Source organism: Dryobates pubescens, chromosome 4, assembly GCF_014839835.1.
Source record: "Dryobates pubescens isolate bDryPub1 chromosome 4, bDryPub1.pri, whole genome shotgun sequence".
In the NCBI taxonomy this organism is placed as follows: domain Eukaryota; kingdom Metazoa; phylum Chordata; class Aves; order Piciformes; family Picidae; genus Dryobates; species Dryobates pubescens.
The window spans coordinates 37341011-37352649 of NC_071615.1; the positions used below are offsets into that span (position 1 = coordinate 37341011).

General features: G+C 41.1%; 1 protein-coding gene across 1 annotated transcript; it reads left to right on the forward strand.

The window, feature by feature from the left end:
• Nucleotides 1-342: 342 nt before the first annotated feature.
• Nucleotides 343-10943, forward strand: TMEM106B (transmembrane protein 106B). Its single transcript, XM_054161129.1, has 8 exons — nucleotides 343-375; nucleotides 3541-3762; nucleotides 6393-6456; nucleotides 7497-7656; nucleotides 8402-8542; nucleotides 8635-8684; nucleotides 9213-9266; nucleotides 10001-10943. Exons 2-8 carry the CDS (start codon nucleotides 3543-3545, stop codon nucleotides 10137-10139), a joined length of 828 nt encoding a protein of 275 aa, XP_054017104.1. The 5' UTR covers nucleotides 343-375; nucleotides 3541-3542; the 3' UTR covers nucleotides 10140-10943.
• The last annotated feature ends 696 nt before the right edge of the window (nucleotides 10944-11639 follow it).

Here is an 11639-nt window from a genome sequence, read left to right on the forward strand (position 1 = left end):
GGCCCTGGGGCCCAGGAGCACTCCTCAATCCACACCCTCGTCTAGGGCACCGCCTCACTGCTCAAGACGGTGGTTTGTGTGACTCCCGAGCCTTCCGCCAACCCAAAGGACAGCCGCGACCCGACCTACAACCAAGGGGCAGTCAAGAAAGCCCCACAGAGCAGCTCCCCCCGCGGCCGACAGCAACTGAACGCAACGGGAGGGACGCGGCTCCACCCCCGCCTCCCCGCGCAGCCGCGGATCGGGACTTTACCGCAGAGGCAGCTGTGCTACACCTGGAGCTCTGGGCCCTGCTGCTGCCTGTGCCCGGCGCAGCCTGCCGCCCCCGCCTCGCCTCGGCTCGCCTCGGCCCGGCCCGCGGAGCCCGCGCCGCAGGTGGGGAGGGCCGCTTCAGCGGCGGAGGGGAGCTGGGGGGCGGCGGCGGGCCTGTACGGGAGCCAGGCCGAGCGCGGCCTACCGTTGCGAGGCCCCGGTGGAGCTGGGCGCTAGGCGTGGGGAGTAGTGACGGTGGTTCGTGGGGTTCGGTGAGGCCCGGGCAGACCCGCGGCGGGGGCTCGGTTACCTCCAGGGTCAGCTGCCCGCGGCCCTGCGCGCCGAGACCTTTCCTCCTCAGGGCATCCTGGCAGCGGCCGAGCTCACCGGGCATCGGTCTGCTTCCCTTGGGCCTTAGTCCGCTCCCACTGGCTGGACACTTCGCCATGTTTTCGAGAGCGGCTCCTGCTCTGGCTTGGCGGGCGAGAAAACCCGTGAATCTGGGGGGGGGGGGGGGGTCCTGACTCCCGTGTTTCTCGCAGCTCCAGCCTTTCCGAGTAGGCTGTGTGGGAGAGTTGTGGTTCTAAAGGGGTCGTAAAAGGCAGCACTAGAGATGCCTGCGGGTGTCTGGTCGTTTTGTGACTGCCGAGTCATCACCTTATCTCGCAGCTTCCTCTGTTTTGGAGGAGCTTGCAACAGTCGTGCTGAAGCCACAGCTGGCGTAGCAGAACATGGTTGTGCTTAAAAATATTCTGCTGTTTTGAAAAAGTAGGTTTGTAACCTCAGTTTTACATATTTGCATATAAGGGACAAGCATGCCACCGAAATTCTTTGGATAAGTATGCCAGTCTATTTTATAAAGTTTCACAGGGTTTATAAACAAAACCGTTTTCCCCTCCCAGTCTTGTGTGTAACTCAGGATGTGGTGGTTCTGTACGCTTAGGACGTTGCTTGGGGTTTGTCTGTGTTCCGTCATGCTGCAGTGCCATGGCAAGCTGCAGGATGCAGTCTTAAACAGCACCTGCTCAGCACAACAATTTTTAATGTACCAAGCACTTTCTAACAGACTGAATTCAAGGGAACTCCAGGCAAGTCCAAGGAGACTTGGATCATCTACATCAGTTACAAGTGAGATACTGAATCAAAGCACAGCTATTAAAGAAGAGTAGGGTTTGTGACTTCAGTGACATTATAGAGGCTGTCTTTTACGGATATGACACATTCCCAGAACAACTAGTGTTCAGTGTGTAAGTGCTGGATGAAAGAACAAAGTTGCTGAGTTTTGGTCAGCTGGAAAAGAAAAAAAGAGGGTTGGGGGTTGGGGAATGGGGGTGGAGAAAGCACATTGGTGGAACACGTTTCACTTGACAGTTGGTGTCTGTTTTCTCATTTGTGAATTAAGACGTGTTTTAAGTCTCTGGCAGCAGGACAATGCTATTAAATTCTCATTACTGGAGCTCAGGTAGTGTTGGCATTAGAGGATACATCTGCATTGGTATTTTAATTCTAATAAAAATCGAGCTCTTGAAATGAGTTTCAGGTCATTTTTGTTAGCTGCAGTTTGGTTCACATCAAAGTGATCTAGGAGTGCACGAACTGTCTTCCTTTTGGAAGAAGCTAAAACTAGAAGGTGCGTTTCAGGTGGGAGGTAATGTGAGTCTAGACAAGAACTAGTATGAAATAAACACACAAAACATGTATAGCATGGATGTTGGGTCTTCAGTGACTGCTTTTTCCTACAGAGTTGCTACTTGTTTTCTATTTAGTTGTTCACGTTCACATAGCCTGAGCCTGCCATCAGTAAAGCAGGTAAGTTGAATACAGGTGTAGCACAGCAGCGCAAGGTATTGATCCTTAAGCTTTCAGACTATGGCTGACAGCTCTTGCCTAAGCTGCAGGACTCGGGTTTCATAGCTTAAAGGCTATAGGTCAGCTACAAGGAGAACAGTAAGCAAAAACCACAAACAAAATATTCATCAACACTGTCAGCAGCCTTTTAAGAAAAATATTTCAATAGCCCAATAGTTTTAATTTTCAACAACTTCCTTTATTAAATATCTCTCAAACTTGGATTGTTTTAAAAGTGCTGTAGCATCATGAGAATAGGGATATTTTTTTTCCCCTTTTGTAAGGGTGACTTAAATGGATAAAAGAATACTGAGTATTTGGAACAGTAACTGGGGCTGGTTGGCATTTGTCAAATTAGTTTTCCCCTCCTACATTCACCTAGACTTTGGCAATATAATGAATTCATGTGCTTGTGTTGCCATTAAGTTTCAGATCTTTCTGTTCTGTCTTGAGTGGTTGGTTTAAAATACTCCATCTTACTTTGCTCTCAATTCTTCAGGTTTCCTTTCTGAGTAAACCAGCATGCTAACTACTTGCAGTCACTTTTAAAAACAATGGGAAAGCTGAAGTTTTGTATACTCTTTAAAACATCCTGTTCTCAAGAGTAGGACTGGTGTCTCTGTCTTAAGCAACTTAAGCTGGACAACTCTGTCACCACTGCTTCACAGATTTATGTTTTTAATTCCTCCATTTGTTTTCCACTTGATGCAAATTAAGGAAGTTTGCACCACTTCATTACAACCTTAGTTTCAAGTGTTCTGTGTTTCAAGGTAGTTTCAGTGAAAAGCTACAGTAACAAGATGTGAGAATTTGCATATATGGCAAAAATGGTTTTGTAATTAACACCTTTTTTTTTAAACAAGTTTCTAAATGCTACACATTGCCAGCAGCTATGTTAAAGTAACTGCATTTTTTTTCTTTGACTTTCTTGCAAGCCAGTCCTCCTTTGGGTTAAAAAGAATCATCAGTTTAAACACCTGGAGATTTCTGGCTTGGAAATTAGTAGCTGATCCTGTGTCCTCAAAACCAGTCTAACTTAAAAAACTTAATAGAATTGGGTCTGTATGTGTATGTAGTGTATGTAAAATGCATTGAAAATGGCAAACTTGCTTTTTAGAGCCCAGTCTTGAACTTGTGGGTTTTTTTTTTATATGTGAGTATGAAAATCTGTACAATTCTTTGAAAAGCAGTACTAGACTTACAGCCTTTTGCCAGATGTTTTAACTTGGAAGTCTCTTTGATCCCTGTTCAACCTGTGCATATTAGAGGATCTGAACAAAGCTCCCAGTTACTTCAGGTTCTTACAACTTGGGATTGACTCCAGCTTGGTAGGGCCTTAAGTGTTTTGCGGGTCCTAAGCGATCTGGATAAGAGGGCATGAGGAGTCCAAGCCGTGTTTGAATGTTTTCTCTGAAAACTTTCTTCTGACCTTTATTGTAGACATGGGAAAATCTCTTTCTCACCTGCCTTTGCACACATGCAAGGAGGAGGGATATGATGGAAGCACAGTGTCTGATAACATGAGGAATGGGTTAGTTAACTCAGAATCCCACAATGAGGACAGCAGATGTGGAGATGTGTCGCAGTTTCCTTATGTGGAATTTACAGGAAGGGACAGTGTCACCTGCCCAACTTGCCAGGGAACAGGAAGAATTCCACGAGGTAAGTCTAGTTTATTTCCATTTTAGCCTCTAAATTTACCTCCCAATCATGTGCAGTTGTAACTGTAATAACCTGTACAAGCAATACAAGATGATTTTTTATCATCTTGACTCCTTAGCATGAAGCACGTTTTGATTAGACTGGATAAATGAAACATAAATTGACTCAGCTTTGCCTGTTACCTGTTGGGTCTTATCTGTATGATTGTAGTACACCTATGTATGCCTGCCCCGAATTCTTGCAACTTAATTTTTTTCCCCCATTTTTATTGCATCTCTTTTTTTTACTACCTATTTTAAACTGTTGGAATTAATATACAACTTAGCAAAAATAGCTGCAAATACAGAGAGCGTTAAACCTTTTCACTGGCATGGGGAGAAAGAATGTAGTTCTGCCTATGTAGATAGTCAATCTAATTTGTTGTTTAAATATTTTAATCCCTAAAAAAAAGGTTGCTTATACCAAAACTTGAGAAGATCAGTGTCCCCACCTCACCTTCCCTACCCTAAACTTCCTACTTGTATTTGCACTAGGGAGGAAGTAAAAGCTTTATAATTCTTGCTGGTTTTAACAAGTCACCATTCTGAAAGCAGTTGTGAGGGGGTTAATAGCTGCCACCATACTCAGTTCGTGTTACATAACGCTTTGGATATTGTTCACAGCTGGAGGAGGATCTCTGTTTATTTAAAGCCATACACTGAATAACAAATTCCAGAAATGCTTGTTGGAAAACTAAATTTCTAAAACCAAACACTTCCTTGCAGTATGACAGTATATCTGGGATGTCCCTTGCCGTTGTGTTGCTGGAAAATAACACATCCAATACAGATTACTTTTTGTTTTAAAGCAAAAATGCTACGGTGCCAAAATTTTCAGCACTTAAAACCCTGTACAGGAAGTCGTCCAGAGCTATAATGTACTTGACATCCCTGTGGGTCTAGGTTAGCATTTGGAAGGTGTTGGGTGTCTTTAAAATGGTATGGGGAAAGTTGCAAGCTTGGTTGTTGTGTACGTGTGAGGAATTGAAAATATGGCCTGTGTTGCAACACCTTTTAGCTGATGATGCATAGCAAATTTTCTGCTCTGATCTGGCTGCCCCAGGAAGCAGTAGGCTGCACAGCACTTGTCTTTGTGCCCGAAGGTTTTGTTTGCTGGCTGCCCTCATCCTTTGCTTTGCCTTTTCTTTTAAGACCACGTTCTGCTGCATTACACTGCTATGCCTTAAGTCACCCGAATAGCTTTTTAGAAACAAACCTTTGAAACAGCGCAGGGTATCTGAAACTGGGCAAGGAGAAAGTTGTAAGTGCAGCACACCAAGGCACAGCCTTCTGCCCCAGCTGTGAGATGTTCCCTTTGGCAGGGTAGAGAGGAGCTGATGAGAAAGTTTCCGGGACTGCTTTGGTTTTACCAGAATTCTTTCTTACTCAGTTTCTCAGAACTTACTGTGACCAGCAGCTTGTGAAAACTGGCTGGTCTCGCTGTCATACTGTCCTTGCACATGTGCTTCAGTTAGATTAGGTTCTGGGATAGTTCACAAATACTTCTGTCTCACCTGGGAATAGGTGGTAGAAGCCTCAGGATGTTCAAATAGTTGAAAATATAAGAGATTTTTTTGTGTTAGCTGTTAAAACTTTTATGCTAAGATCTGTTCTTGGAGTATCTCTGAATTCAGCAAATTTTAAGTGTGGAGAAGCTATGCAGCTGAAACCTGTCTTAACCAGACTATAGAGAAGGAAGGGTTGGTTTGTTTGCCTGATAACTTGAAATATTAGATAGTATCAGAAACAAGTTTTACTTGTAAAAGCACTAGCAATGGTGGAAATTCCTATGTTCAAAAGCCTATTCTTTGGAGGATTCTTGTATGAATTTCAATTCCTTTTTCTTGTACAGTAAATAACAAAAGCTCTGAAGACAGTTGTAGTCCATGTATTTTCAACAGCTTATCTGTAGTTGCATTCTTTATTTCTCTGTTAAGATATGCCCCTCTTAAAAATGGTATGTGGTAAAGTAACTTGTGGTTTGGTGTAATTCCAGTAGATGCTTTTATGACTGACAGGGTGCTGCTGCTCAGTCCCGTGAGAAATGGTTGTGCATAGCAGTGATTGCCAGAACAGTCTATGTTTAACTTGTTGCCAAAGCCACCCAAGTTGATACTTCTTTTTTTCTTGTAGTTACTATGTTTTGAACAAAAGTGACATCTGCTTTTCAGAAGAGTATGTGTAGAATGCATTCTGGATCAGGTCTTACTGTGCAAGCTTCTGAATGTTTTATCCTGTGACTTTATGTGGTCTGGCAGAGAGAACTGGAAACTGCTGTGTGCCTCTGTCGTGGAGGTGTGCTGTGTCCTGTGCATGTATGCAGCACAGAGGCAAAATTTGTTGCTGGTTTTGGTCTTTGTGGACTTGATACTTTTTTCTTCATGTTATGTAAGCCATGCTCTGTATCAGAAAGTGACATAAGCTACAGAAGTATTTCTCTTAGGCCATTATCTGGAATTTAAATCTTTATTTAACTTTAGTGTTTATTCTTTGGTGCCATTGAGTTATAATGGGCACTTTTTGTTTGAAGTAACTACAACAATACTTATTCTTTGTTTTGGTTGAATTCTGAAAGGGTGTTCTTGTTTCCAGGACAGGAAAATCAGCTGGTAGCACTAATTCCATACAGTGATCAGAGACTGAAGCCAAGAAGAACGTAAGTCAATAGTTAGTTCTGATATGTGAATCTACAGTTAATTTTTCTTGTTAAAATTCAGCAATTTAAAGGAGAGAGGCATAAGAAGGTAAAATCAGTGGCATGCTTTCTTGCACTTGATGTTGAAGGAACCCTGCTCGTGAGCAATATCAGCCTTAACCTCTACCTCTCAGAGAGTTATTTATTAACAGGTGTGCATACTCCCCTCTACATTGTCTTACAAAGACACGCTCTCTTAATGCAGGTATTTATCTGCAGGTATTTATGCAAGTGTTTTTCAGTCTCTAGCATTTTAATTCGTCCAAGCAGATACATCTTCAGTGTTCAAATCTGAATAAAGTAGTAACTTTGTTGGCCCACTATTACAAAATTTCTGCTACCTGGAAATTAATTTGGAAAGCTGAGCAGCTAGCAAAGTCAATAAATTCATCATTCTCATATAGCATATTTAAATATTTTTTTTTCCCCCTGGAATCTACTTAAAGATTTAATTACAGTGCTCAGGCCTCCTTGTTTGGAAAAATATTGACTCTTTTTTTTTCCATAATGTCTGCATGTTTTTTTAGAAGTTGGTGCCTTATCAGGAGTCTAACACTTTCCCTTAAAGTCTTTAAAGACCGAGAATCCAATGTAAAGAATGCAAGAACATTGTTCTTCCTTCTGGGTGCATTGTGCAAGAATCCAACAGAGTGACAAGAGTTCTGCTATAAAATAGATTTGAAGAGGAAGCACTTATGTTTCAAAGCACATAAATATTTACCTCTTCCATTTTCCTCTTAAGTTACAAATGTTGGGATGACCACATGTTTTGAAACTTGATTTCTGATGTATAAACAAGACTATATATAAAAAGGCAGAGGGGTGAAGAGCAGCATAGCTTTTTTTTTTTTTACCCCTTTGGAAGCTAATGGAAGCTAGAAATAAACTGAACTAGTTATATTGAGTAATCCTGCTCCTTATCATTTAAAAGAAAATATCATGCCACTCTTTTTAATTTGGTTTTGACTCTGAAATCTGTTTTGGTGTGGTTTTTTTTACAGAAAGCTCTATGTGACTGCTTCTGTAATTGTGTGTTTACTGCTTTCTGGGCTGCCTGTGTTCTTCTTGTTCCCTCGTGCAATCGACGTGGAATATGTTGGTGTGAAGTCAGTGTACGTCAGCTACGAACCGGATAGACGAATCATCTATCTCAACATCACAGTAAGCCCTGCTCTCTTGGGGGATATGTGTCATGGAGAAATGCAACTACTGCCACACTTCAGCACACATACAAGTTGTGGTCTACTTGGTGAGCTTAGTGCAGTAAGAAATACAAGGAAGTAGAATTTTCAAACTGATCAGTGTAACTGCCCCTGCTGTGTCTGGTTCCTGTAGCTATCACTAATAGAAGTGTAGTTGCAAGCTACCATTACGCCTTCTGTTTTTATGGGAATGGTGACTCTGAAGTTGTCTGCATTCTTCTTGCAATGGTTTTAGTGTGGTGTGTCAATGTAGGAATGTTATTAAGTGCTGCCATGGTATTATACATCTGTCAAAACTGGTTTTGAGTTAAAAATTTGTTGTCCATCTTTAAAGGAGTTCTTTCCACATGCTTCTCCACTTGGTAATGTAGTCAACACATGAAGACTTTTGGTAGAGTTCCTCATTTTAAATAAAGCAAAGCAGCCGTGGAATAAAAGGGCCCTATGATAGCTAATGTGTGTTTTTTTTTAAGGAATAATTGAGCAAGAAATGAAATCTTTGCAGTGGAGGGTGGTCACTAGGGGAGCTGTGCAGAAGTTTGTGCTGCTCAATATATTCATAAAACAACCCTTAAGTGGTTGGTTCTTTACCCACCCTGCCACTCAGTCCTCCAAGGCTGGTATTGCTGTCTTGGTCAGTATGTGTTCTCATCATAGTCAAAATGGATAGTTGTTAGTGTTTTGTGTGTGTTTGTTTTTTTCAGACCACACTAAATATAACGAACAACAACTGCTACTCTGTCGAAGTGGCAAATATCACAGCCCAGGTTCAGTTTTCAAAAACAGTTATTGGCAAAGCACGGCTAAACAACATCACCAACATTGGTCCTCTGGATATGAAACAGGTAATCTGGATAGGCTTTCAAAGATGAGTACATGTTGATCTTTATGTATAAATCTACTCACTTTTGTGCTTTCATTTATTTCTTTATTTTAGATTGACTATATGGTGCCCACAGTCATACAAGATGAAATGAGCTACATGTTGTAAGTGTACACTCTCTGTGTTGTGGTAACAAAACCAAACATTCTCTTACACTGAACAGGAAGTTAACTATTGAGGCTTGTCTGTGTGCAGTTCCAGTGGATGCCAGCTCTTTTGGAGCAAGAGAGAACTTTGCATGATTTCAGGCTTTTCTGCTGGGTAGCTGCAGCCTTGGCAATAGCTTGGATCAATGATCCGCTTGCTGGTCCAGTCCAGAGGTGAATTGTGCAGACTTGGAGTAGAGGCAGAGAAACTGCCATGTGTCAGTGCCTGTAGTCTAAGATGTGGACTTGCTCTCCTTCAGGGCAGCAATTGTTTATGAACATTGTTAGAGAAAACAGACTAATGTGATTTGTACATGTGAGAATATTCATTGCTTCAGCACGGTGATGCAACGCATAGGCTGTAACCGGTAATAAGAGACCTTTAACTGTAGAAATTTGATATTGAAAAACACCAATTCCTGCTTTTTAAATGATTACCTGTAAAAGCCTCATGCAAATCTAACAGTTGCTTCTCTTTTTTTGCAGTGACTTCTGCACTTTACCATCTATCAAAGTGCATAACATAGTAGTGATGATGCAGTAAGTATGGAAACTTCCTATTTGTTGGGAACAGCTGTAAAAATGTAATGTAAATGTAGCATAAAAATGCAGTTCTGATTGAAATATTACTCAGAAGTGATGAATCCCAGAGCCTTTGCACCACAGATAAAAACAACTTCTTTTTTAAGGTAGGATCTTCATAGTTATTGAAATTTGTGTTTTGGCAGGTTCTGGTGATGTAAAGACACTCGAATAGAAGAAACTGTTATTACTGTATCTGCTCTGCAGTTGGTCTGCAGCCATGGAGCTGCTAAGGTCTCAGACACTTTTAAAAACTGAGTTTGTGTATCAACCACTGTCCAAAAATTTGCCAAGATCTTTGTGATCTTGGAACAGTTGCAGCTTTTAGTACTTTGCCAAGGTCTGCTTTTTTTGACTGATGGCATAAATAGCAGCATAGTGGTGTCTTATTTTTTTCTTCTGAGGGGAAAGGGGGAATTGTAGACCAGTTATGGCTGTGGCTTCTCAGATAATTGGTTTTCTCCTTGTGAAGCAAGACACTAGTGAGTAAACCTCAATTTTACCAATTTCATTAGAAAATGGGCTAAGGGAACCAAATGTCTTTCATGTTGAATATTTATAGTGGTAAACTAGTGTTGGTTATAACTTGACTTCTTTTTAAAAACTCTGCTAATGTAAAAACAATGACCTGTTACAACAGGAGACGCAAGGCTCCTACAAAACAACTCTCTCTTCTGTTTTCTCTTTTTAAGAGTGACAGTGACAACCTCTTACTTTGTCCACTCTGAGCAAATATCCCAGGAGCGATACCAGTACGTGGACTGTGGAGGAAACACAACTTACCAGCTGGGCCAGTCAGAATATTTAAATGTACTTCAGCCTCCTCAATAAAAGCACCTGTTGGTTAGTGTGAAACTACTGCTGTTGATGCTTGCAGTGATCCTTTCAGTAGGACTGGTACTGTGTGAAGGGAAGAGTACATGCATGTGACGCATAGCAAACATGGAGACCTGTTCACTTCAGGTGCAGGGAGGGAAAAGGTGCAAAATGTATATAGATGCACTTGTTAAATGTTGTGTTTTCCCCTTCTGTTTGCTTTCTGTTACTGTAAGCACTTCTGTCAAGCTGTGTGGTGGGAGGGAGAGTGGGAATATCAGAGTCTTGAACTGAACTGGGACCTTTCTTTACTGTGTGGTACATCAGCTTAGAGTAACTGTGTGTTTCTGTGTTTAGGTGAAATGTGTCACTAATGAGCATTTTGGAGAACTTGATACTCAAATTTTAAGTTTATACTTCAGTTCTTGATATTTGAATATTAAAACTCACAGTATTACTACTCAAATAACAAGATTACTTTGAAGTATCTGAGTATGAAACTTCTCTTAGTAACCCAGTGGCAATAGTTCTTTACTTTAGGATTCCACTTTTCATTTGCTATACGTGATTGATTAGAAGTGACATGCAGTCTGTGAAAGCCAGGAAAGCTCTCTTGGATGACACTATACTTGAATGTGCAACTTCTGGAATCTGGCATCTTTTCATTTTACCTCCTGCTACCTCTGGGATGTTGTAAGGAGAATGCTGTTTGGTTTAAAAACAACCTTCAGAATCATTACTGACAAAGTATCTTCCAGACTGTAGAAAAACAGTGGGTAAAGAATTTGACAGTATCTTTCTTTTTCTTGCCTTCCCCCTCTCCCTTAAACTTTGGAGTACAGCTACTAAAATCAGGGAAACTGAGCATGGGTTTGGGCAGCTGGATGTAAATTTTCATAATTTTTGTTTTAATTCACTGTGTATCTAAACTACTTAAAAGTATTAATATGTTGTGAGCAATCTCCAGAGCACTCACAGTTCATGTTGGAGTTAGGGAGAGTAAAGCAATTCTTTCTGTAAGAGTAAATGCTGGTGGAATCATGAGACTGACTTAGAACAAAGCTGTTAAATAGTTACAGTAGAATAGTTTGCACAGTGAGAATTTCTGGGGTCAGTATCAAACACGGTGATTGTAAATTTTGGGGTAGAAAGTTGCTTGACTTCTGAAGGCTGACTGCTTGAAGGGTTAGGTACAGAACTTTTTAACTAACTAGATCAGGAGTGGTTTATTCCTGAATTAGATTAAGATACAGCTGTAAGAAGGTCCTGTTACCTTGTAATGAATAATATATTTTTTAAAATGTATATTGCTGGTTTTGTGCTGCTCAATAAGCTATCTAATATGAATTAGCAATAAACACTATGGAAAAAGGCTACTGAGTAACTTCTTACAACTAACAATCTCTTGTGCTCCAGTACTTCAGTGAAGGCACATGTCTGTATTAATCTTTTTCTTTCTTTATCAACCTCTCTTAGATGCCCCTGATTGGGTGGGTGGGGAAAAGAATATCAGTG

Coding starts and splice junctions, on each gene's coding strand:
- TMEM106B (XM_054161129.1), top strand. CDS start 3,543: ATGGGAAAATCTCTTTCTCACCTGCCTTTGCACACATGCAAGGAGGAG. Junction 8,543..8,634: donor GTCCTCTGGATATGAAACAG/GTAATCTGGATA, acceptor TCTTTATTTTAG/ATTGACTATATGGTGCCCAC. Junction 9,267..10,000: donor AACATAGTAGTGATGATGCA/GTAAGTATGGAA, acceptor TCTCTTTTTAAG/AGTGACAGTGACAACCTCTT.